Below are 26,352 nucleotides of genomic sequence, written 5' to 3' on the forward strand. Positions count from 1 at the left end.
GGCAAAGGTTCACCTTCCAACAGAACAACGACCCTAAGCACACAGCCAAGACAACGCAGGAGTGGCTTCGGGACAAGTCTCTGAATGTCCCTGAGTGTCCCAGCCAGAGCCCGGACTTGAACCCCATCGAACATCTCCGGATAGAMCTGAAAATAGCTGTGCAGAAACGCTCCCCATCCAACCTGACAAAGCTTGAAAGGATCTGCAGAGAAGAATGGGAGAAACTCCCCAAATACAGGTGTTGTTTTTTAAATTTGTTTTATTTATTTAACTAGGCAAGTCAGTTAAGAACAAATTCTTATTTACAATGACGGCCTACACCTGCCAAATACGGACAACGCTGGGCCAATTGTGCGCCGCCCTATGGGATATGTTTTAATATGTTTCATAATCAGGCTGTAACATAACAAAATGCGGAAAAAGTAAAGGGGTCTGAGTATTTTCCAATGTTTCCAATGTTGTGTAGTATGCTGTTAGTGGCCCATGTACCTCACCATAACAATTTGGTCCCTTTTTCACCTCTTAATTTCACCTGTTCTCACTTGGTGGTGCACATGTAGTCTATAGCCTGTTTTAGAGAAATGTAATCATCAAATATTGTAAGAGCTTTCATTGCCTGCTTATATGCCCCCTTTATTTATCATACGGTTCTGACTTGGTGTACAGTGAGAATACTGTAAAAACAGCCCATGTTCTGAATTCTGTCGCTGTACATTTCAAATGTGCTGAACAAATAGTTGTATTGACTATGTCCGTCCTAGCTCGCTCATTAAAGGCTTAATCTAAATTACGGATTGCCTCTTGTCCGCTTGTTCCCTTATGCCATAGTTTGTACATCTCAATTGTCAGTAGAAACCACATTTGTTTAAAGAATTTAGACATATCAGCTGTGTTTTTTTTTAAAGGCAGAAAATTAGGCTGAATTAACTGTTTTGCTGCCAGACAAGGCTCCACTGATAGCCAGATGTAGCAGTGGTAAGGTGTTGGGACTGCTGTTGGGATTCTGCTGTTGGGACAGCTTTATGTAGGCCTTAACAGTTTGTGGGCACCGTTTGTCACCGTTATAGTGAAATGAATGTACTGTTTAGTGTTGTGTAGTGGCTTTGCTGACATGCATCTAAAAAAAATGTTTTAGTTTGCCCCACCAAGATTTGCTTGATAAAATCGCCACTGGATACAGAAACCGGATGAGTATCACATTCAATTTTTCAGTCATTCATTTACATGTCATGTGCTTATTTGAGTGCCACGTTTAAAAATAAGTAGTATATACTATTTGTCTGGGTAACAAGACCTGAGTAATTCAGCATCACAAGATATCTGTTGTACAACAAAAAGTGGCATCTGTAGTTAATAGATTGTCAATTAATTGTTCCGTTATTTGCTGTTTTGCACTGCTCACTCTAAATTCAACTACATACAGTACCAGTCAAAAATGTGGACACACCTACTCATTCAAGGGTTTTTCTTTATTTTTACTATTTTTTTTACATTGTAGAATAATAGTGAAGACATCAAAACTATGAGATAACACATATGGAATCATGTAGTAACCAAAAAAGTGTTAAACAAATCAAAATATATTTCATATTTGAGATTCTTCAAAATAGCCACTCTTTTGCTTTGATGACAGCTTTGCACACTCTTGGCATTCTCTCATTCTCTCTGCTTCCTTTTATCTCTACTCTGGTCTACACTTCTTTTCCATCTTTACAGCTGCGTTCTACAGTTCTCTGCTGCACTCCAGTGTTTCATTAGAGAATTGCACTCCTCTCCCTCTCCTGGTAGCGTCTCTCGAAGTAGGCCATGTGTTCCTCCTCTCTGGTCCTCACGTCAGAGAGAGCCCTGGTCACAGAGCTCTCAGCTACACATCAGAGGGAAACATGCACCATTAAATGAACGGAATACATCTATAATGAGACTAATTTAATCTCTGTTTAAGATCTCTTTTGGGTATATATGATCTATAACAGGGTTTCCCAACCCTCTCCTCGGGCCCCCTCGGACATAAAAAAAAATGTTTTACCCCTAAACTGGCATACCTGATTCAATTAGTCAACTAATCATCAAGCCTTTGACTAATTGAATGAGGTGTGCCAGTTTAGGCGTAAAACAAAAATTTGAAATGTCTGGGGGATGCCCGAGGAGAGGGTTGGGAAACACTGATCTATAGATTTCAGAGTCTGGCTTGGCCATCCTTCCAGATCTCGTACATAAGAAGTCTGTGCTTCTGAGGCTCGACATTTCAAAGGAAACAGTCGTAATGATGTCCCCCAAAGTCTCCTATAGCTAGGTTGGGTTCTGACCTGTACTGTAGGTCCACAGGCTTTCTCATACACATGCTCCTGGAAGGCTCCGGGATGTTGAGACAACAGGACAGAAAGAAGTGGGGCACACACGCATACAGACACACACGCACACAGACACACACGCACACACACACATAGTTAGTCAAGAGTAACAATTAGACATCTCATATACTGTATCTAAGGCTGAGATTAGACTCCTAGATAGACTGAGATGTCTATGCTGTAATTCATCGTGTGCCTGTCTCTTGTCAGTGAGTTAGTGATGCTGCCTGGAGGTCTCACCTGCCCCGCTGTCATCCAGTGTACCTGTCAGCCAGGGAGCTGAACCCCATTATACCCCATGGCTGCGTATACAAACTCATTGCCGACCCGGGCCTCCCGTTCCACCCTAGTCTTCACCAGTGTCTGGTGGGCGGAGCTAAGATGGCCACACCCACAGGTGTAGGGGCTCCGGAACCCAGAGCAGGAAGTGCCTGAGGACAGGAGAGGAGAGGACAAAGAGATAGGGGTAGGTCTATGGTAGGTAGGTCTATGTAGCCTCACCCTGATCCTATACAACACTCAGCAACTACTTTTAACACAGCAAATTGGAAGGCTGGGTGAATAGAAGGAGTATTATAACAATGCCTCAGTGCCTCAGCGAGGGACAACAGAGACTCGCATTTCCCACACATTTGTTCTGTGGTCTCACTGTGCAACTTGCAGCTGCAGCGTACATGCTGCGACCTGTTCAGGTGAGCGTACTGGTAGGCGGAGCACTGTCACCCTCAAACCCAGCATGGTAGCGCTATCGGTCTTTCCAAAAGGAACCTCCTCAAAGTATGTCTGATGCGGTTTGTACCTGGAGGGGTTCAACCCAAGTGCAGCGATTAAGAGGGATAGCTGGAGTGATGCTTGAACCACTGACCATGCAATTCCTGAGCAACCATACTTCCTCCTCAGCCATAAAGATTCAGACCTCTTTGTACATTTACATTTACATTTAAGTCATTTAGCAGACGCTCTTATCCAGAGCGACTTACAAATTTGTAGAGACCATAGCGCTATTACATTTCCGAGGCTGCACAATTCTTAATGAACTAATCACAGTGTTGTATTAGAGATGGATGATGTTGTTAAAGTGTACCTGTGTGTGCAGAAGCAAGGTGTCTCTGGGCCGATGAGTTTACAGTCTATTCTCCCTGGCTTTCTGAAGCTCACATACAGCCTGCTGTGTAGTCGCTGGGGAAACACTGTTCCTCTGTTCCTCTGGGGGAGAATATAGTCTGCCGCCATCATCTTCACCCACAATCCTAAAACACAACAACAGCTGCCACAGCACTGGGGTATAATTACTAGTTCTGATCATTGAGTACCCAGATTCTGCAAAGTATGCCTTTCCTCCTCAAATAAAATACTGATACAAAAGGAGTATCCAATATATCCAATAGGTAGCCTAGTGGTTAGAGCGTTGGACTGGTAACCGAAAGGTTGCAAGATTGAATACCCGAGCTGACAAGATAAAAATCTGTCGTTCTGCCCCTGAACAAGGCAGTTATTAACCCACTGTTCCTAGGCCGTCATTGAAAATAAGAATTTGTTCTTAACTGACTTGCCTAGTTAAATAAAGGTAAAAGTAAAAATATGGTAGACTATTAGACATTCACACCACAGGAGGCTGCTGAGGGGAGAGTGGCTCATGCGAATGGCCATTTATGAGCCGTTCTTCCCTCAGCAGCCTCCTCTGGTGTGAATGTCTAATAGTCCACCTTATAGGATAGTACTTTGGCATCAGTATTCTATTCCACTGATTCAGCTCCAGTCATTACCATGAGCCCGTTCTCCCCAATTAAGGTGACACCAACCTCCTGTGATTCACTCTCCAAAGCTCATGATCTCAACTTCATAATTATTCACCTATGTAGTCCAATTAGATTGATCTGCTGATAAAGGGAAGGAAACAAGGAATGGAGGGAGGAAGGCTGTAAAATACACTGACTCCCAACAAAATGGACTTGGTGAAATTTTACATACAAGGGATGTAAGTTGTCTAAGTTGTCTGAACTGAAGGCAAACATAACAAAGCAAATAGGCTTACAAAGTCAGTGAGGTGACTCAGAGGGAAATTCCAGCAGTAATCCAGGATGAATATAATCCTAGAATAAATTGTATTTGTCAAAACATTCTGTACTCCAGATAGTCCTCCACTGCCTTCGATGGAGTCTTGTCAAGACATCATCTCCATCACTCAAGTTTTTAGATACTGTTTTAGCTAAATTTTGTTGTAAAATCCCTCTGCTCCTCGATTGAAGTCCTGTGCTCACATACGGTTCAGCACATGGCGTCCACGTTGCTAAGCAATGGGAACGGTCTCTACCAACGGTCTCTGCACCTTCCCCCTATTTCCTTTCTCCCCGCCATTGATTTAGGATTGTAGGCGCAGGTACCTTATCTACCAGTCGGTCAAATAAGCCATCTAATAATTCCTTTCCAAAACGCTTACACTGTTTTGAATTTGAACTTGTTTRATGTTTTTTTTTCTTCTCAATTTAGCGCTGTGATGATAAGGATGAATGAGCACACTGGACTCATTGACCACACACTTGCATGCATGTTTATGAGCAATACATTTCCCACAAATCCCTACGGCAAACAGTGAATCGTGATGACGCAGAACACAACACGAGGAGAAACCGGCTGAACTCGCGAACGAATAAAAAAGAAATCCTAGACATGCAAACAATTATACAATGCAAGTTTTACTTCCGAACTGGCTATTTGTTTCAGTTACATTGCTTGTGAAGATTATTGAATTGTTAGAACCCGTGCTAGCAAACGCATAATCTTGATAGTGGCATTTCGGTATCTGCTCTGTGCACTCATCTGTTCTCGGTTTTGGAATGGGATTGCAGACTGACGTTTTGAACAGCACAGTGACTCAAACGAACAAATCCAGGTAATATAATATTCATTTGTTTTATAAGGGTTTGATAAAAGGCAATTAAATACTGTTTGAGGTGTGAGACAACTTTGTGGATGTCTGATTTGACACTGGGGCAGCTATCCTGTTCGATTAACTATGTCAAGACTAGCTAGCGCGAGCCATATTTACTTCATGCACGCTATCAACAAGCTAGGCTAGCAGCTAACGAACTCAGTCTGAGCACTGGAAGCTAGTTATCTTWAGCTAGATATCAAGAAAACTGCCTGTCTAACGGTTAAGCTAACAATATAGCTATCTCTACTAATATCAAGCTGAAATGTATGCCTTTGTCAAACGGTTATAAAGTATGAGTTATTAGTTAACATGCAAGTTAGGTAGCTATGTCTTTGGGCTCAAAGTTGAGTCTTGAGGCGCCAAGTCAAGTTATTTTATATCAAGTCAGTCATCAAATTTGTGACTCGAGTCCACACCTCTGGGAAATACTAATATTAATGGATGATGGCAGTGGGAAACCAACTAATAGATTGCAGTCTCCTTGTCCATAAACTGCCTTCAAGGTAAGGACACATATTTTGTGAACTCTCTCTTTAAAATAGGTCTGGAAGAAAATCCTGCTTGCTCTCCAGGGGGGTTGGCCAACTCTGATATTTGTTTCTAGTGCTGGATGTTTGAAAATGTTCTTGTTATCACAATTAATTTGTCAAAATCACCCATCCTTAAAGAAAAATCAAATGAATATCAATATTCAGGTGGTTTATGCCTACTAGTTGAAGATCCTTGCCATCATCTGACTCTACATAGACCAAGTATGATGTGTTTATGAGTTGAGTCCACCTACCATCTCTACCTAGCATGTGCACACTATTAAAATGTCTAATTATATTTGAGGCCTGTGGCATTTAATATCCAATGCTTATTTGTAGGACTTATTCAAAACTGCCTGTGAATGGCTGCAAAAATACATAGCCTCATATAATTCATTTTCAAAGACAAGTTGGCATATCAGATTTCAGTGATGTGATTACACTGGCTAAATTGGGAGGAAGTGGAATAATAAAATACTGTAAGTGTAGGTAATAACAGTGTTATTGCTGACAAGCACACTAATTGCCCATGTTATTGTAGCCCACTGTTAAGAATGAGAATTGTTCCACTGATCAGACTAAATAAAGTAAATTGTTAATAAAAGCGCTTGAAAATGACAAATCTGCCCCTATGCCCTAATCAAAAAATGTTTCTAGTTATTGTCCCCCCTCTAGAATCAAACTTACACTTTTGGGTTCACAATGTGTTTGATTTTCATAGTTCCAAATCAGGTCACCCTACCAAACTTCCCTGCTAAAACAGACTGTAGGTCTGTCTGCTGCTTTTTCATTGTCACAGTCTAAATGGCAATCACCAAACGAGGGGACTAATGCAATTGTGGACTTTAGTACATGCTATCAAAAGACAGCATTCTGCAAAAGGGATGGGAGTAACAGAAACCTAATTTAGTTGACAACATTGTACATAAAACAGCTCTACCGTGCTGTTCTTTTTACAGTTTTATCAACTCAGCGGAGAACGTTCTCTCTCCATTTAGCTCCACTCTAATCTTGAGGGGTGTTTCTTTAAAACGCACATCCAATCCCATTGATCCCTTACATAACTAGACCAATCATATGCTTCATGTTCCACGGTTCATAGTGCTATGGCAAGACAGGACAATGATAGAGGTTCCACTCGTGGTGTTAAATTGCATTCGCAGATGCTCCGATTTCAAAAATTATTTGGAGCACAGTTGAAATGTTAACACACTATACAAATGGACACATTAGAAAAATAAAAGCAGTACTTTTCAATGCATGAGAAGAGGGTCAAATGCGTGTCTCACGGCCAATGAGTGAGAGTTGGCAGCTCTGATAACAATGCTTGACAGACAGATCAAATTGTATTTGTCACATGCTTTGTAGACAAACAGTGAAATGCTTACTTACTGTTCCTTTTACAACAATGCAGGGTTAAAGACCACAGTAAATTTGTTTTCAGTTTGGATATTGGTTTGATATTTAGAGTTTGCTCATCGATACCTCTTTGACGGAAGGTCCAAGGATGATTAGGGTGATAAATCTAGAATCAGATGACGGTAGAGAGCAAGGTACAGCCAAAATGTTGTTTTACTTCATTTTCAAAGTGAATATGCTAGTTTCAATGGTTGAATATTACACACTGGTGGCTAAGGGACCGTCTTAAAAGTGCAATCAGCCAAACCTGCTGTTTACAGAAACTACATTTTTGTCTCAATTAAATTATCTAGAGATCTTAACTTCTTATGGCTGCAGGGGCAGTATTGAGTAGCTTGGATGAAAGGTGCACAGAGGTGCCCATAGTAAACTGCCTGCTCCTCAATCCTAGTTGCTAATATATGCATATTATTATTCGTATTGGATAGAAAACACTCTGAAGTTTCTAAAACTGTTTGAATTATGTCTGTGAGTATAACAGAACTCATATGGCAGGCAAAAACCTGAGAAGTTCCACTTCCTGTTTGAATTGTTTCTGAGGTGGCAGATTTTCAACCAAGCTCTCATTGAAATTACAGTGAGATATTGATGAGTTTTCACTTCCTACGGCTTCCACTAGATGTCAACAGTCAATAGAACTTTGTCTGATGACTCTAATGTGAAGGGGGGCCGAAGGAGACAGGAATTWGTAATCACTGCCATGAGGTGACCACGCATTGAACATGCGCCTTCACATGGGGAGGACCTCTGTTCCACCGCTCTTCTGAAGTCAATCTAATTCTTCGGTTGGAACGTTATTCAAAGCGCTAACCAAAGTAGCTAATTGGACATAAATAACGGACATTATCGAACAAATCAAGCATTTATTGTGGACCTGGGATTCCTAGGACTGCATTCTGATGAAGTTCATCAAAGGTAAGGAAACATTTATCATGTATTTTCTGGTTTCTGTTGATCCCAACATGGCGGCTAATTTGGCTGTTGTTCTGAGCTCCGTCTCAGATTATTGCATGATTTGCTTTTTCCGTAAAGTTTTTTTGAAATCGGACACAGCGGTTGCATTAAGGAGAGGTATATCTATAATTCCATGTGTATAACTTGTATTATCATCTACATTTATGATTAGTATTTCTGTTGAAACGATGTGGCTATGCAAAATCACGTGATGTTTTTGGAACTAGTGAATGTAACGCGCCAATGTAAACTCMGATTTTTTGTTATAAATATGAACTTTATCAAACAAAACGTGCATGTATTGTGTAACATGAAGTCCTATGAGTGTCATCTGATGAAGATAATCAAAGGTTAGTGATTAATTTGATCTCTATTTCTGCTTTTTGTGAAAGCTATCTTTCGCTGGAAAAATGGCTGTGCTTATTGTGGTTTGGTGGTGACCTAACATAATCGTTTGTAGTGCTTTCGCTGAAAAGCATATTTGAAATCGGACACTTTGGTGGGATTAACAACAAGATTACCGTTAAAATGATATAAGACACATGTATGTTTGAGGAATTTTAATTATGAGATTTCTGTTGTTTGAATTTGGCGCCCTGCACTTTCACTGGCTGCTGTCATATCGATCCCGGTAGTGGGATGCAGCCATAAGAAGTTTTAAACCAACTATGTTTTTACCTTTTTAAGAGAGGTCAAGGAACCCACCGCACTTGTCTGTAGATTTGTTGCTCATATCGACAGTGAACTATTGCAAATTAGACCTATTACAGGAAATAATGTAAAATCTGTGAAATGAAAAAGGGCAATTCTAATGGGTGTACTATGGAGGAGGGAAGTCAGTGACCAACTAAGTTATTTTAGATGTATATGTCATTTGGATTGGCAGCTATTGAAAATTAGATCTGTACATTAATTAATAACCACAGCTGTACTAGGGGAAATATTTTTTACATTTAAATCACAGGTGAGGAATTATAAATAAAAATAAATAAATAAAAAAGCTGTACCTTTGATAAGAGAGGTCGAGGAACCCAATACACTTGTTTGTTCATTTGTAACTCATAGACAGTGAGCTGTTGAAATATCAGGAAATATTAATGTAAAATTGAGCGAATTGACGAGCGAACTCCGAATATCAAAAGTAAAAACACATTTACTGTGGTGAGTTAAAGATGAACTAAAAATATAAATAGTGACACGGTAAATAACGAATAAAAATAACATGGCTATATATAGGGAGTACAAGCATTGAGTCGATATGCAGGAGTACGAACGAGGTAATTGTGACTAGCAGCAGCATATGTGGTTAGGTGAAGTGGACAGCATATCTTATCGCATCCTTTACCCGCACATGCCCTCTTTTTGTATGAACACTAACATAAGTGGAACAGACTTGCTGTCCGGAGTTGATATTGTGCTTTTGTAAAGAACAATGTAGGATAGCCTATGGGTTTGTTTTAGTTGTGGACAATATTAACAAAAAATCATATCACGATATTTCCGGACGATAATGACATATCTCGCTATACCGTACAATTAAAAAAAAAACATTTTATGAGCCCTTCAAATTTTAATGAATGACAAAATATTGCTTTTAACCTGATAGAAACAGAAAGTGGGCATTGCACTTTTTTTTTTACTTCTGTGGTAAAACTGTGCAAACATGAAACATAAACAAAGGTACATGGAGTAAAATGAAATACAAAAATATTTAAAATACTCAGGATGCAAAGAAAATGAAAACTTTTTTCACTTTTTCAGGCTAAATATAAGTGCAGTCTTTTTTCAGCATAACACTGATCATTATGAATTCAAGTTGTAAACCTTTTCAAACTAACTTCTTCAAGCATAACTAACCAGACAGTCTGTATGTTTCTCAGTTCACCATGTAACAATTCACTGCAATTCAGTGCCGTGTCAGGAACACCAGCCTATTGACAGTTTCTGGCTTCAAAGTTGCCCTGTGGCATGTGAACACATTGCCCCCAGTGCTAAATGCTCTCTGAGGGCCAACTTGTGGCAGGGATGCATAGTTATTTCTGTCTGACAACTCACTTGTGGGAAGTTGGATGTGTGGACTCGCCACCACTCCAATGGATCAGCCTCACTGTCTGCTGCCATCATCAGAGTGTAGCTGTCCAGCTCTTGCTCAATGACCTGTCTCTGTGTTCTTAAGGCAGGTGCACTACTGGTTTTCTTAAAAAAGGCCCCAAGGCTCTTCTTGGACTTATTTACTGATTGTGGAACAGTGGCAGCTTCTTTCTCACTCTTGTCCTCTTCAAGAGAGAAGTCTCCCATGGCTGTGTTCCCTACMAGGAGGTCTTCTGTCTCGGAGGCAGCTCTCGCCTTCACCAGCTTCTCAGTGGTCATGTAGGTGGTCTTGAACCTTGGGTCTAGAAAGATAGCCATGGTGAGCAGCTCTACTGTTTCAGGGTCGGTGTATTGTCATTCAGGTAATTGAGGATTCTCAATTGCTGTGCGGTTCTAGAAACATGAATCCCTGTACTTTCATATCACATTAAAATAATTTCACAAATGCAAAATACAAACTGTTTTAAAACAGTTGCTGCCAACGGTAATTTTCAGTGACAACATGTTTGTGGCGTCTGTCTTCCGTTTACACACAGATGTTCGGAGGCGCAAATTTCTAATTAGCACAGGTATATCAATCTGTCATCCGTCTGTTTTCCGTAAACAAGCGCAGTAACATGGAAAAATGGCAGTGTGGGAAGCCTAACCATATAAGGTATGTATCAACCTTTTATTTTATGAAAATTATATATTGCAGATATGAAAGGTAAGGTCCTTATGTTTCCAAATCCGTTTCGCAAGCGATGCGTATTCATGTTCAGACAGAGCGCCGCGGCGCTTAACAAAACTCGCCCCTACGGAAGATACCTTTGTCCGGTGACTCTTATGTGTAATGGAACTAAGAGTCATGATCAGAGGCTAAGCCGTTCCTAGCTAGCAGATTTGTAACGGGCTGATGAGATGCTCCTTTGGATAGGTACTGTTTGGCTTAGCACAGAGAATTTTCGTCCATCCTTGACTTGCCGATACGATCTTCGTTCTCGATTCGGCCAAACGCGTATCTTCTAAAATGTCCTGTGTCCAGTTGCATTGTGTTCGTGTGAATTTAGAAAAGTCTCTGTATTAAAATAAATGTTTTGCTCCATGAAGTAATCCCAACCGTTTATACCACCGCTATTTCAAATCTTCTCTATTGATTTAGACCGGTGGATCACCCCAAAGTGTCGCATGTCATGATACATTCTCACCTGTCTTGATCAATGAGAGGAGATTCCAAATAGACAAGATGTTGGCGACACATTTTTGGATTACTTCATGAGGACAAACGTTTATTTATTTAGTAATGGAGCATTTTTAAAAATTCAAATCACTGGACATTGACAGAAGATGACAACAACATGATTGGCCGAATCAAGAACAAAGATAATTTCGGCCAAGTTTTGGTTAAAATTCTTTGTGCTAAGCCAAACAGTGCATATCCTTTAATGGCTAATGGAGCATCACATTCGCCCGTTACAATCTGCTAGTTAGGCCGCTCCTGTTCCTATGGCCACTCTGTGAGGCCTCTGAAAGAGCTTATCAGTAGCTTGTCATCACCCCCCCCCCAAGTTGTTTTGCCTGCTCTACTGTCTGTATCAGTGTGGCCGGAACCATAGAGGTCACAGGAAGGGCATGTGTGTGAGACAGTACACTGAACCTGATCTTCTCTTGTTGTTGTTTTCATAATTTATTCCCCTCAGTTCAGTGTCCCTCGTCCCTTATCTACTCCCTCAATAGGATGTGCCACTCCCACACTCATGAGACAGCAGAGAAATAATTAAAGCATTGACAGAACTGCTGTGAAAAGTGAAATATGATTATTTTATTTCAGTTTTACCTGCATGTATTATTCAGTCTTGATTTAGAAAATGAAAGTAACCTATATATATCACTGTCTGTATTAGAAAATAGGCCTACTGGGCTTCCCGAGTGGCGCAGCGGTCGAAGGCACTGCATGGCAGTGTTGCGGCATCACTACAGACTGGGATTCAATCCCAGGCTGTGTCATTACATACCATGACTGGGAGTGCTATAGGGCGGCACACATTTGGCACAGTGTTGTCCAGGTTTGGGGAGGGTTTGGCCAGGGGGGCTTTACTTGGCTCATCACGCTCTAGCGACTCCTTGTGGCAGACCAGGCGCCTGCAGGCTGACCTCTGTCGTCAGTTRAACTGGGTTTCCTCCGACACATTGGTGCGCCTGGCGTCCGGGTTAAGTGAGCGGGTGTTAAGCGCGGTTTGACGGGTCATGTTTCGGGGAACACATGACTAGGGCTGTGGCGGTCACAAAATTTTGTCAGTCGGTGATTGTCAAGCAAATAACTGTCGGTCTCATGGTAATTGACCGTTAATTAACATAAACACATTTAGCATCTCCTGGTTTCCTCACATCTACATTTTAAAAAGTCTAATAAATCCATGTAATATGGCCTACACCKTCACAATAAATACATCATTTATTTTAGACAGATCTAAAGAAGCATGATATGAAGAAAATGTTGTCTATTTCAGAAGAACAGAATAGCATACTCTGAGTTATCCTTATGTTAGGCCCAGGTCTGGCTATGCCATATGGCCGTGGGCTACACTAGTTAATTTAGCAGACAAGACTTGCTGAGAATTCAGTGGCATTATTTTATATTATAGTATGAAGAATATAAAATAGAAAGGATCTTTTCTCCAAACGATTTAATGGAGTGCGCACATGCGGCTATTCTGTTTTGAGAGGTTAACAAATAAATAATTATTCCTWWATGTTTCATTTAGAGTTATTAATGTAACTTTAGTTATTCTACAAATGTTGGGCTATATGTTTAGATGTTTAATACATTGGAATGATGCGATGATTTGAAAAAAGTTGCTTGAAAGACATGAACTCTGCTTTGTTTTTTGCACAGTCACTCATTCACAATTTGACAAGCACATGATAATGCCTAGAATTTCACGGCGGCATCCCCTTCGTGTGGCCTTAATGCACTATAACAAATCCATGCCTTTTGCGGCCATTGGCCGTTTTGCACTTCTTCTTGAGTGCTGCGCTCTCCATCACGTGRTCGGGTCTTTCTCACAGGCTATAAGTGAAGACGTACACATTGGGGACGYAGTCCTTATCCAATTCCGAGGTKCATATTGAAGAACAGCAAGAACACTAGCCTATGTCAATCTACTATCCCCCATAGTACAAAGGTCAGCCTATTCTGTGCGAGAAATAAATATTCCAAACATAGTCTGGGACAGTTGTGGGATGCGATAGATCCCAAATTAATAGAACCACTAGCATCAAAAAACTGTGAATAACACTTGTATCTTTTATCAAATTTTATTATGAGTATTTCTGGAAATTGATGTGGCTCTGTGCAAATTCACGGGATGTTTTGGAGGCAAAGCCAAATGTAAACGGAGGTTTTTGGATATAAATATGAACTTGATCAAACAAAACATACATGTATTGTGTAACATGTTGTCCCGGGAGTGTCATCTGATGAAGAATATCAAAGGTTAGTGATTCATTTTATCTCTATTTCTGCTTTTTGTGACTCCTCTCTTTGGTTGGAATATGTCTGTATGCTTTCTGTGACTAGTTGCTGACCTAACATAATGATATGTTGTGCTTTCGCCGAAAGCCTTTTTGAAATCGGACACTGTGGTTGGATTAATGAGAAGTTTATCTTTTAAAATGGTGTCTAATACTTGTATGTTCATAATCCATAGATCTAGGCCAGGGGTTTATGCAATAGGGAGAAACATTTAGAATGTAGGCTAAATATAATGTATAGAGCGGCTGTCATGAATTCCAAGTCAGCACAACAGAGCATCAGTTAAGTTCTACTACATTCATTTATTTCTAAACAGCCTCATGAGTGGTGCAATACAGATAAAAATGCCATTAACAGAGTTGTTTCTTCCATACTCATGATTACTTACATTTTAGTCATTTAGTAGACGCTCTTATCCAGAGAGACTTACAGGGGCAATTAGGGTTAAGTGCCTTTCTGGACAGATTTTTCACCCAGTTGGCTCGGGGATTCAAACAGCTACCTTTTGGTTACTGGCCCAACGCTCTTAAAACCACTAGGCTACCTCCCTGTCAAAGACGTCTGTTCTACACAGTGCCTTCTTTCTGAAGTACGTTCCACAACATTGATGTGCCCTTCTGAACCCGGGCCAGATTTCTGATTGAGTGTGTCTTGGTGTCACAGATTCTCCACAGATTGAAACATGACACGGATGACTCACCTGTTTCTGTCTCTCTCTTTCAGATCCTCCCTCTCTGAATGACTCAGGCAGCTATGTATGTGTTTGGGCCCCATGGTTGACTGCCAGGTTTGGGCCCCATGGTTGGCTGCTAGGTTTGTATAGTGTTCTACTCCTCCAAACCCAGCCCTATATCCCCCWGTCCTAACCCCTTAGCCCTGTGTCATTATTTTGACTAGCCCGAGCTCCACACACTACTAGCCCCAAACGCTTAACCCTTTGCCTCCAGATCCCTCTCCTTTCTTTCCTAACACCAGCCATCTCCAGACCCAGTACCAGCCCCAAGCCCCTCTCCCAACCCTGTTCTTCCAGTCCCACCCTCTATCCCCCAGACCCCTACCCCTCTCCCCTGGCCCAGCCCCACATCCAGCCCCAGTACCATGCTGGGGAGGAACATGTCCCAGAAGCTGAGCGTGCTGCTGATCATCATGGGGCTGGCGTGGGGGTTCATGTTTCTGCTCTACACCGGGCAACAGCCACACCACCAGAGCAGTGGCGAGCTGCATCAACAGATCCTGGAGCTGAGCCGGCGCTATGTCAAGGTGCTCACCGAGGAGAACCAGAACGCACCGGGAGGACCGCAGGGCACCTCCATGGCTGGTTACGGTAAGGGTTGCTTTAGAGCTAGAGAAAAGTCCAGAAGCCACCATTTAGTATTTTGTTGTGGGGCTGGAAATGAGGAAACACTCATCTACTACTTAAACAAAACTACTTACAACATTCTACTTGAACCTAACATTGTTTAATATTTTTATTCTCTCTTTCTCTCTCACGTACGCGCGCACACACACACACACAGCTGATCTGAAGAGGACCATAGCGGTGTTGTTGGACGACATCCTGACGCGCCTGGTCAAGCTGGAGGGGAAGATTGAGCTGGTGGCCAACACTTCAGTGACTAACTCCTCCCATCTTGCAGTGGGTGCCCTGGCCTCAGCTCCWGTTGCCTTACATAAAGCCACCAAGCAGGACACGCCAGGCAACCACCGCCTGGAAACCGCTCGCATCCCTCCACACACACCCAACAGACCTCGGCCAGGGGTATAGTAGGTTGGGTAGCGATTGAGGCCCTGTTCAAATACTTTACAAGTGCATCCTTTCTTCCTAAGATGGTCACTGATCTAATAAGGTTGGTAGGGTGGTAACTCTCATTTCACTTGTCTATTAATTTACAGATCAGTGATTATCTCAAGGGAGCAAGGAAAGATATAGATATATATATTCCAAATCATTTAAACCTAACCCTGAGAAAGGACTGACTGCCTGTTCATTTCCAATAACTATATGGCTGATTTCAATTCTTTTTACGAAGACATTTTAGCACCTTTTTTAATAGTTTTAGTCATGGACTCTCTTAGGCTTGAATTTTAGCTTCCCTTTTTTAATGGTTTCATCATGGATGGGTCTACAAACTGCCGATGTCTTTGACGATGTCTGTGGGCAACAACATAGCATCAACAATAGTAGAGGAAATAGACAAACGTATATACTCTGTAGTGTCTTCAAGGAAGCTGATGATGCTGAATGTGAATGACACTCCCACCCGGATATGACTTAACTCGGACATACTGCCTGCGAATTTGCAATACTGCTTCTAATCCCATCCATATCAGAATGCTGAACTAAAAAATGTTCTCATGGTAGTTTGGGAAATATTTTGTAGTTTGCAGCAGTTCCTGGTGTGTGTGTGAGAAATCAAATAAAACAGTTAAATAATAATAATTTAGCCGTTGTACCGTAGACTTTAAAAGGATAAAGTGATGATCCAAAGAATGTTATTTGCACTCTCCTTGAAAGCTTGATTTTAGAGTATGTGTATAACATGTCGAATGTAACTCAATAAGCGGATAATGACCAAGTGATTGCTATTGCCCAATTCCAACTCTCCTCTTTGTCACTACCCAGACTGTTAATCTTTGTCGATTTCCCTTTGCAGATCTGAATGGTTAGGACCAGGGGGTTTTCTGACCTGACCAGTAAACTCCTATCCCAATCAATGTACAACATGCTTTTGTCTCAATGTAGCCCTCTGAGGGAGTTGCTTGCCTATTGCTTACACATATCAGTTCCTTTAGTCTGAGATCACATTACACAGTGACTGTTTGGGGAAGCCCTAAAAGATAGTGGGCTAGCCCAATCTTTGTTTTTTACTTATGGGAGTGCCTTTCTATGGCACACGCTTACTTACCCCTTTAAYACAAAAACATGGGCTGCAACTAGACTCTCCACTGTTTCAGAAGCGTGCATTTGAACACTCCCTGTCATGGATTTAAAAGCATTGGATTGGTTTAAGCAAAACCCAAGATCAGCATTCAGGGGCAACTTCACACAGCACCCTTGTTTGACAAGACAATGGCAAGTTGGCCAAAGCAGAAACCGACTGGAACCCAGGAGGATACATGAGATCTCAAATTATATTTGTAATAGATGGTTTTGTAGTTTTAACAAAACTGGCATGTGCACAATAGTTTACAATGTTTATTAAATGCATAAATAAAGTTGAACAATGAGCTCTTGTCTCTCAAATGCATAGTAACAGTTGTTGGTTAGCTAGCTAGCGAATTTGAGCCATATTAGCATAGACGTGACATCAGTGAAAACACCTCAAAACAAGACATGGTATCAAGAACAAGATAAAACTAGCTGAAACTAGTCACTTACGGTTCCCCACATGGTAGTTAATTGTCATTGTTGCGAGCTATCTGGCCATCAAGAATCGCAACGACACATGGACTTCTGTTTGGAGCGATTTCAGTGCCAACAAAAACGATTTGAAATCAATATTTTTTTATTTACATTTAGATATTGAATTTGAAGCCAATCTTTTTGAATTTGTAATGGACAAATTGAATAATTGAATTCATAAATTTAACTCGTATTTCATGATTTGAAAGTTAATTGAATGAATATTGCATTCATTCAATTGAATTCAAATTCAGTATTTATATATTCAGTTTCAGTATCAATATGGTAAATATTGCATTCATTGTCTATCAAGTTTACAAACTATAATTTCCAGTTGACCAAAGTTTCATATTCAACTTCTCAGATTCAGTTCCCTCAATTCAGATTCAAAACCAGAGACGACATCCTAGTACTTTGCAAGCAAGGAATGGTAGAAGAAAACAAATATAATCAAACAAGCAAAACAATGAGATTATTGTGGACTACAGGAAAAGGAGGGCCGAAAAGGCAGGGCTTTAGTGGAGCGGGTCGAGAGTTTCGAGTTCCTTGGTGTCCACATCACCAACAAACTATCATGGTCCAAACACACCAAGGCAGTCGTGAAGAGGGCACAAAAACACCTTTTCACCTTCAGGAGACTGAAAAGATGTGGTATGGATCCTCAAAAAGTTCTACAGCTGCACTATCGAGAGCATCCTGACCAGTTGCTTCACCGCCTAGTATGGCAACTGCTCGGCATCCGAACATAAGGAGCTACACAGGCTAGTGCGTACGGCCCAATACATTAATGGGGCCGAGCTTCCTGACATCCAGGACCTATATACTAGGCGTGTCAGAGGAAGGCCCAAAAAATTGTCAAAGGCTCCAGTCACCCAAGTCATAGACTGTTCTCTCAGCTACCGCACGGCAAGCCGTACCGGAGCACCAAGTCTAGGTCTAAAAGGTTTCTTTACAGCTTCTACCCTCAAGCTACAAGACTGCTGAACAATTAATCAAATGGCCACCTGGACTATTTACATTGAACCCCCTTTGTTTTTATACTGCTGCAACCTGCGTGTACAAATTACCTCGACTAACCTGTACACCCGCACATTGACTCATTATTGTTATGTAATTTTGTGTTACTTTTTATTGTATTTTTTACTTTTGTTTATTTAGTTTATATTTTCTTAACTCTATTTCTTGAACTGCATTGTTGATTAAGGGCTTGTAAGTAAGCATTTCACGGTAATACATCTGTTGTATTTGGCGCATGTGACAAATTTGATTTGACTCTGTTAAACATGTTTTGGGTGTTTTCTGAAGCCAATGTGGCATGTTGAATTACATTTCTTAATATGAATTTGGCTCTGCCGTTTGGGCTATAAGCTATTATGTCCAATTCCTGAAAGTGAATACTCTCTGGAACATGGTCGTGCCTTCTGTTCCTCTCTATGTTGGGAGTGTGACAAAAATGTAAATTGACCCCATAACAGTATAGTTGAATAGCACTTCTAAGGATAGCTATTCCACTCCCTATTTAATCTTGCTCTTGTGAATGACTGGGTTCGAACCGGGTCTCCTACATGTCTCAAGACTGTGTTAGCCCATTTAGCTAATGGGCTAACACAGTCATTCACAAGAGCACACTATAGGGATGAGATTCCCAACTGGTTGCAACCTTGTTCAGTCAATCCATGTGATAATTTGACCCCTTTTAATTATTTCACGTATTCATTAGACCCTGAGAATCAAATAAAGTGATATGAAATGCTTAGTAAAATACTTATCTGAAATGTGTCTTATCTGACTGWTGTTTGCATTGTGTACTATTTTCCTGTTCCTATTTCTTGGGTTTTGTATACAAAACTGTGAGACAAATATCCATCAATGGTCAAATGGGTAGAGTTGCAATGGCTTACTATGGTACACATTTGATGACCATCTGGGTCATACAGCAATGGAACACTTGTAATACCATATACCAATACGTAATACCAATACAATTTGATCTCAAATCAAATTGTATTTGTCACATGCTTTAAAAAAAAATGTACTTAAAAAAAAAATGTTTTGTTAGTTAGGTGCTCATAAGTAAGCATTTCACTGTAAGGTCTACACCAGTTGTAGTCGGCGCATGTGACTAATACAATTTGATTTGATTTTGCTTCATAAACAACCGGTTTAGACTAACAGTGCAATGCTTACTTACCAACAATGCTGAGGGAAAAAAATAGAAATAATAGAAAAATAATAACACGAGGAGTTAGTACACAATGATTAACGATAACTTGGCTAGTCAAGATTCTCAATTGATTGTCATTCAWAGGCCTACAAGATCTTCACTTGCATTTGGATGAACTACTATGAAACTGCCATCAGTATCAAAAAGGCGTGGCAGAAATCACGATGACGTAGGCACAGTCTTCAGGTTATAAACAAACTGCAGTCCGCCATCTTGTTACACCGCGAGAAAGAGAAGCACAAAGGAGGACGCTATTATTTTGTCTGAAAACGTAGCGAGCTATATCGTTAGCTATTCTAATTACAAAATGAGTGACTTAGAGGATGGACACTTTGATGGACGAGTAAGTATTAACGTGCAACGGAAACCAAAATAATGTCTTATCGTTMCTCTCTTTTGCTGACATAGCTAGCTAACGTTAGCTAGTTACGGTTGTTATCAGTTTATTCGTTAGTAAGTTAACGCTGTGGCTTGCTAGCTAATTTGCGAGTTGCGTTGGTAATTTAAAATAAAAAGTAGGTAGATTACAACTTAAAATGTAACTCACACAATTGTAAGATTGCTGGGATAACGAGATGAACTCAACATTATTCTTCAAAATTAAACAGATTAGCTACCTAGCTAACGTTACCTTTCGCTATTTGTTTCCAGCTGAACAATACAATAGCTAGCAAGCTAACTTCCCTAGCTAAGTGGCTAACGACGTTATCGGACATGACGCTACCGGTATCGTAAATGCAACGTTATACACGTTACACAGATACGCTAACTAACGTTAGCTGTTGCTAGGTTCTAGCTAGCTCCCAGGTAAGTTTGGTGGAAGCCTTTGTCGCAATAGTAAGTTGCAATCGGAGCTTCCTGTGGTGTAGCTAAATAAGTTAGAGGTAGCTAGTGGTGAGACACAACTGTTACCTCACAATGTTAATTTACTCGGTGTGCTACAACTATGTATTGCAAAAAAGAAAAAAACGATGTATTGCAGTGTACCTCTCTTGAAAAGTTGTAGTCATCATCACTGAACCCTTCTGAGATGCAGGGTAATACAACATTTCTGCAAGTCAAGTACTTGTCCTGCTACAAATACTGTATACATTATTATTTAACGAAAGATCTTATTTTTCTATAAATTCATGATCTTTAATTTTATTAAATGTTCTTTTTTCATTAAGGTTAATGATCGTGAAGGATTTGAAGAGTTTTATCCAAGAATGTGGAAGAAAATATCCAAGAATAAACGAAGCCTTATGAAAAACAGTTACAGAGCAGAACATAGATGTGGGAAGGGGAAAAATCAATGAAACTGGAAGATTGGTGTTCAGATATAGAAGCGCTTGCAGTATGTATGACTAAAGGTGAAAATTGTTTCTATTTGGGGAAGAGAGAACCCGGAATCAGAAAATGAAAACTGAAAAAAGAAGAACGACGAAGAACAGTAGAATTCCTGAGAGAAGGAAGTAGAGTATATAAAGAAACTGGAAGAATGAATGTATCCCTAGGTTAAGTAAATGTACAGTATATGTTCCAAGTGTCTTTACACTACTATGCTCCCTTTCTATAGATAAAACATGCATGATGACTTTAGTTTGACCCAGGTAGAAGAAACGAGACATGGCATTTGTTAACATTATGACAGGGTTCTAGCAAATTATTATTCCAATTGAAGGACTTTTTTTTCTTCCTTTCTCTATCACTTGTAATAGACGTGGTGGAGCGCTAACCTTTTCCTCCACAGTGTATGTGCTCTAGTTGTGTATGTCTGACTTTGAACAGTTGCTTGTCTGTTCCTGTGTGTGTAAGTAAGAGGGGGCCTTTTTAACACGCGGTTACTGTAACATTAGGACTCTCGCTCCCCATCCAAATCGGACCGTGGCAGTCCTGTTCGGGTCAAGTCGGAGAGCAGATCCGGCTCCCCGAGCCCATCCCGGGTCGCCAAACACTCAGAGTCTCGGTCCCGCTCTAAGTCCAGGTGAGTCTGTCTTCCTGTTATTGGAACCCCCACTTCCTATCTCATTGATTCCATTCTCTTTGTGAAGGGTAATGTCAAATTGTGCTTTTGCATAACTTGACACTAAATTCTTTCTCTAGGTCTCACTCTCGTAGGCACTCTAACCGCCGGTACAGCCGCTCTCGCTCCCCCTCCAACCGGAAGAAGTCCCGCTCCTACAGCCCGGAATACCGGAAGAAGAAGAGCCAGAGTGCATCGCCTAACCGCCGCCGCCCCAGCAGCAGGGTGAGTGACAGGTCAGGGTCTGGCTGCTGATGGGGGTAGAGAAGTACTTCCCAACCTTCTCCTCTGTAACCACCTGACGTTTCAGATATTTGTTGTAGCCCTAAACTGGCASACCTTAGTGTGCACACTAGTCAAGGGCTTGTTGAATAAGTTAACTAGTCAAACCAGGTGGGCCAGTTTAGGGATACAACAGATATGTTAAACATCTGCTGGTTACCAAGAAGACGGTTGAGAAACCCTGTGGTAGAGGGACCGCTGTGTTGTATAGAAAATACAATTGTCAGATGTGTTTAATGGCTTGCAGCTGCTTTATGGGATTTGATTAAGGTGTGTGTACGTAGTTTATGATAGGAATGTTTGACCGTTTGATGTATAGGTAGCACGTTCATTTACCAGTTAGTATTCCTATGCTGCTCCTGTCCTGACCCCTCCTGTATTGTTTGTTACAGGAAACAGAATGTGGCGTATTTAATAACCCCTTTTATTAACCCTCCCTCTTTGTCAATAGAGCCAAGACTTCAGAAAAGAGACATTCAGTCAGGGAGCAGGAGGTGGTGAGGATGCCAGGGTATGTACATCTTCTTACCGTGATGCCTTCTGCATTCTACATAGTGTTTTAACGCAGTGGGCCACAGCACGCAATGCCTGTGGTTTGGCAGTATAGTCACATTTATGCCTCTCGTGTGTGTGTGACTGAGATGAAGAGTGTGAGGGCAGAGATTGTATGCTACACCTAGTGGCTGGTAATGTTCATATCAGCTGCTGTGAACTCTGATCCCTTTGACCTCCAGGCGAACCCTGACCCCAACCAGTGTCTGGGGGTGTTTGGACTGAGCTTGTACACCACGGAGAAGGACCTGAGGGAGGTATTTGGCCGGTACGGCCCTTTGGCTGGGGTTAATGTGGTCTATGACCAGCGCACAGGGCGCTCCCGTGGCTTCGCCTTCGTCTACTTCGAGAGGATCGCCGATTCCAAGGAGGTATGGGACAAACAGAGCAGTCTGGGCCTCTTTCTCAAATTAGTTTTTCCTCGACTATTGCGTTCTCGCTCCTTGCCTTCTCAACTGTGTTGGAGAATGTCTGAGGCCCTTCCCCTCAGAACTTATCCAATGGGTTTTGAGAAGGTGAGAATGCCAGAAATCAAGAAAAGATTAATTGAGAAAGAGCCATGGATTAGGAAGCACATGATGGGTCCTATTTAAAATGAATTTTGTTGTTATAAGAAGTAATGCTGTTGATCATGTTGTGGTACACCTAAGAACCGATGGTAACTTTGCTTTTGGTGYGATCAATGGCCTTATTCCTCGGTTCTTAATTCACCTGGAACCATTGATATTGTACACTGACTAGTCTGTACACTATAGTTTCGTTTTTATATTGTGAGTCGTGGTTGTGTGATTACTCATAAGCACCACCAGGTGTCAGTCTTGCCACTGACATGAAGTGGTACAAGTGACACGGGGAACTCATCACTGTAATGAAGGTTCAGTCTAATCCCAGGGGCCCAACATCGCGAGACTTCCGGGAATGCTTGCGAAGCAGAATGGGGGTTGAGAAGTGAAATGATTCCTTAGTTGTTCATTTTCACCATCTAAAGGCACAACCTAGGTTTGAGCCAATGTCGGCACAACCGTTTGCCCTGATGACTTGTTTCAACACATGMGCGTAGCTAGCCACTGTCGCCTTGACATGGCCTACACTGCTTCTATTGGAGAAGCAGCTTCTACATATCTTCATACTGAACCCTCTTTGGTTCAGCGTTGGACCAATGGGATGGCTCAAGCTGTGCTCAGTATGAACACACATGAAACCTATTCTCTTTATTTTTTACCTCGATCTTTTCCCTGTACACGTAGAACATTTTGTACACATTTTCAGTGATGAATTTTTAAACTGCTGTGTTTTTGTACCTCTTTGTTTCCCTAGGCAATGGAGCGGGCCAACGGTATGGAGCTGGATGGGAGACGTATTAGAGTGGACTTCTCTATCACCAAGAGGGCCCACACCCCTACGCCTGGCATCTACATGGGCCGACCCACACAGTAAGTATAGGATGGTGAATCTCTGCTCATTGTGTGGTTTTATGCAGATTTCCACCTGTCTTGCTGTAACTGTATTTATCTCCTGTGTGTATTGCTGTTTTTGGATGGCCTAGTGTGAAGTGGTGATACTGGGGGATAGGATGACTTAGTTTATTGTCCTGATGTGAAGTGGTGCTACTGGGGGATGACTTCGTTTATTTTCCTGGTGTGAAGTGGTGCTACTGGGGGATAGGATGACTTAGTTTATTGTCCTGATGTGAAGTGGTGCTACTGGGGGATGACTTCGTTTATTTTCCTGGTGTGACGTGGTGCTACTGGGGGATGACTTAGTTTATTGTCCTGGTGTGAAGTGGTGCTACTGGGGGATGACTTAGTTTATTGTCCTGGTGTGAAGTGGTGTTACTGGGGGATGACTTAGTTTATTGTCCTGGTGTGAAGTGGTGCTACTGGGGGATGACTTAGTTTATTGGGAGTTATGAGCTGTGTCTGAAGTGGCACCCCACCCCCTGTATAGGGAATCTGGTGCCATTTGGACGCAGCCAGTGTTGTGTTTGAGGAAATCTTAACTCTTGTTGTCCCTTTCCTCAGAAATGGTGGTGGTGGGGGGGAGCGAAACAATGGCGGCAGCGGTGGTGGTGGAGGAGGGAGGAGGGGACGGGACTCGTACGACAGATACGACGATCGACGCGGTGGCGGATACGACCGTGGATATGACCGTGGATACGATCGGGGAGACCGGGGATACGACAGATATGACGAGTACGACAAGTACAGGTGAGTGATACTCCAGATGTTGACTTCTTTCAATAGATTCACATTCACCTCGGTTAGCTATGAATATAYAGTACCAGTCAAACGTTTTGGACACMTACTCATTCAAGGTTTTTATTTTTACTGATTTCTACATTGTAGAATAATAGTGAAGACATCAAAACTATGAAATAACACATGGAATCATGTAGTAACCAAACGGGTTAAATGGATCAAAATATGTTTTTGATTCTTCAAAGTAGCCTGCCTTTGACAGATTTGCACTCTTGGCATAGTAAAAATAAAAACCCTGGAATGAGTAGGTGTCAACTTTTGACTGGTACTGTATTTGGAATAAAAATGAACATATTTAACTTGTTAACACTGTTGGTGTTCTTCAGGTTAAATGAGGGGATGAATGGGGTTACGTGTCCTGTTGGGGTATTGTGAGTTGTTCCTCACACTTGTATAAATCTGTTCTCCGTCCTTCAGTCGCAGGCGCTCTCCCTCACCCTACTACAGTAGATACAGGTCCCGCTCCAGGTCTCGCTCATACAGCCCACGTAAGTACACGCACCTCAAAAGCCATTGTTCAACTCTTAACTATACTCAGTTTGATGTCTGAGGGACTCACAATTACATGAAGCCTATCACACTAACGTGGATCCTTGTCTCTTTACAGGACGATACTAACAAACTTTCATCAAGGTCAGGTTTTTTTTCTTTCTCCGTTAAGCACATTGGAACAGAGCGGGTCGRGAGCGTTGTCAAGCTAACTAAAGTGTATATCAACAGACGAAGCGCCTCTGCAAGAAAGTCAGTTTGTAAGAAGTCTTGTTTACGTGCTGTAGATGTCGTTATTTCTTTACTTTGATGCCACCATGTAGTGTCTGTGCTGAAGACCCAGAGGGGAGTAATGAAACTCATTGTGCCCGTTTGAGTATCTTTTAAAACACTCCCTTCTCTTCAGCTTGTCACTGATCTATAAGTTACTGGATAAATTGAAGTGTTGTTGCTTTCAGGGCTGGATTGCTTTCACCAATCCAGCCTTGTCAGATCAGTGGTTACCTCAAGGAAGGAAAGAAGAATGTTTAATATTCAACGTATTCAAACGGGCTCATTGGTTTTGGCAGTAAATGTGAAATTGATCAAGTATCACTGGTTTGAGGAGGGTCTTTGTTATTAAGTGACCTCTTTTAGTTTCGGATGTTATTGGGATATCCTCCAGAGATGTTTATTTTGATGTTATTTTGTTTTTATGGAAATTAAAAAACTGAATCCCTAATGTAAATGTATTTTAATTCTGAATTCAAAGTTAGGCTGTGTGAAGGTATCATTCAGAAGAGTTGTCCCTGGGATCCGCATGGCAATACAGATCTTTGAACAAAAGTTGATTGATTTTATGTACTTGTTCACCACMGTGCAAGTCCTAATCACAATGCATCTATCAGCCTAATGAAAAATACAAGATGAGTTTTTGTTTTACCAACAAATAAGTGTTGAAATACACTGAACAAAAATATAAAAGCAACATGCAACAATTTCACTGAGTTACAGTTCATATAAGGAAATCAGTCAATTTTAATAAATTCATTATGCCCTAATCTATAGATTTCACACTGGGAATAGATACCTCAAAAGTAGGGGCGAGGTTCAGAAAACCAGTCGGTGTCTGATGTGTGTCTGATGTGAGCACCATTTTCCTCATGCGGAGTGACATCTGCATAGAGTTGATCAGGCTGATTGTGGCCTTTGGAGTGTTGTCCCACTCTTCAATGGCTGTGCGAAGTTGCTGAATATTGGCGGGAGTTAGTACACATTGATCCAGAGCATCCCAAACATGCTCAATGGGTGGTGCCATGGAAGAACTGGGACATTTTCAGCTTCCAAGAATTGTGTATAGATCCTT

At 41.4% G+C, this 26,352-nt stretch overlaps 2 protein-coding genes and 1 long non-coding RNA gene across 4 annotated transcripts; 2 read left to right on the forward strand and 1 right to left on the reverse strand.

Moving 5' to 3' along the window:
- Positions 1-1,468: 1,468 nt before the first annotated feature.
- On the reverse strand, positions 1,469-4,890 carry LOC111955160 (uncharacterized). 2 transcript variants are annotated; one of them, XR_002876075.2, is made up of 4 exons: positions 3,436-4,890; positions 2,592-2,782; positions 2,307-2,345; positions 1,469-1,864 (listed from the first exon to the last, which is right to left on the reverse strand). It is a non-coding gene; the product is annotated as an uncharacterized lncRNA (long non-coding RNA). The 2 variants fall into 2 exon arrangements; XR_011474433.1 differs by having other exon boundaries at positions 2,307-2,782.
- On the forward strand, positions 4,824-17,024 carry LOC111955159 (coiled-coil domain-containing protein 126). Its single transcript, XM_023975271.2, has 3 exons — positions 4,824-5,244; positions 14,518-15,118; positions 15,312-17,024. Exons 2-3 carry the CDS (start codon positions 14,893-14,895, stop codon positions 15,557-15,559), a joined length of 474 nt encoding a protein of 157 aa, XP_023831039.1. The 5' UTR covers positions 4,824-5,244; positions 14,518-14,892; the 3' UTR covers positions 15,560-17,024.
- Positions 17,025-19,617: 2,593 nt separating this feature from the next.
- LOC111955019 (transformer-2 protein homolog alpha) lies at positions 19,618-25,728 on the forward strand. The gene is made up of 9 exons (XM_023975052.2): positions 19,618-19,764; positions 21,260-21,387; positions 21,507-21,651; positions 22,160-22,219; positions 22,443-22,631; positions 23,578-23,693; positions 24,282-24,467; positions 24,936-25,006; positions 25,126-25,728. Exons 1-9 carry the CDS (start codon positions 19,729-19,731, stop codon positions 25,134-25,136), a joined length of 942 nt encoding a protein of 313 aa, XP_023830820.1. The 5' UTR covers positions 19,618-19,728; the 3' UTR covers positions 25,137-25,728.
- Positions 25,729-26,352: the final 624 nt, after the last annotated feature.

This window comes from Salvelinus sp. IW2-2015, linkage group LG30 (genome assembly GCF_002910315.2).
Source record: "Salvelinus sp. IW2-2015 linkage group LG30, ASM291031v2, whole genome shotgun sequence".
NCBI lineage: Eukaryota > Metazoa > Chordata > Actinopteri > Salmoniformes > Salmonidae > Salvelinus > Salvelinus sp. IW2-2015.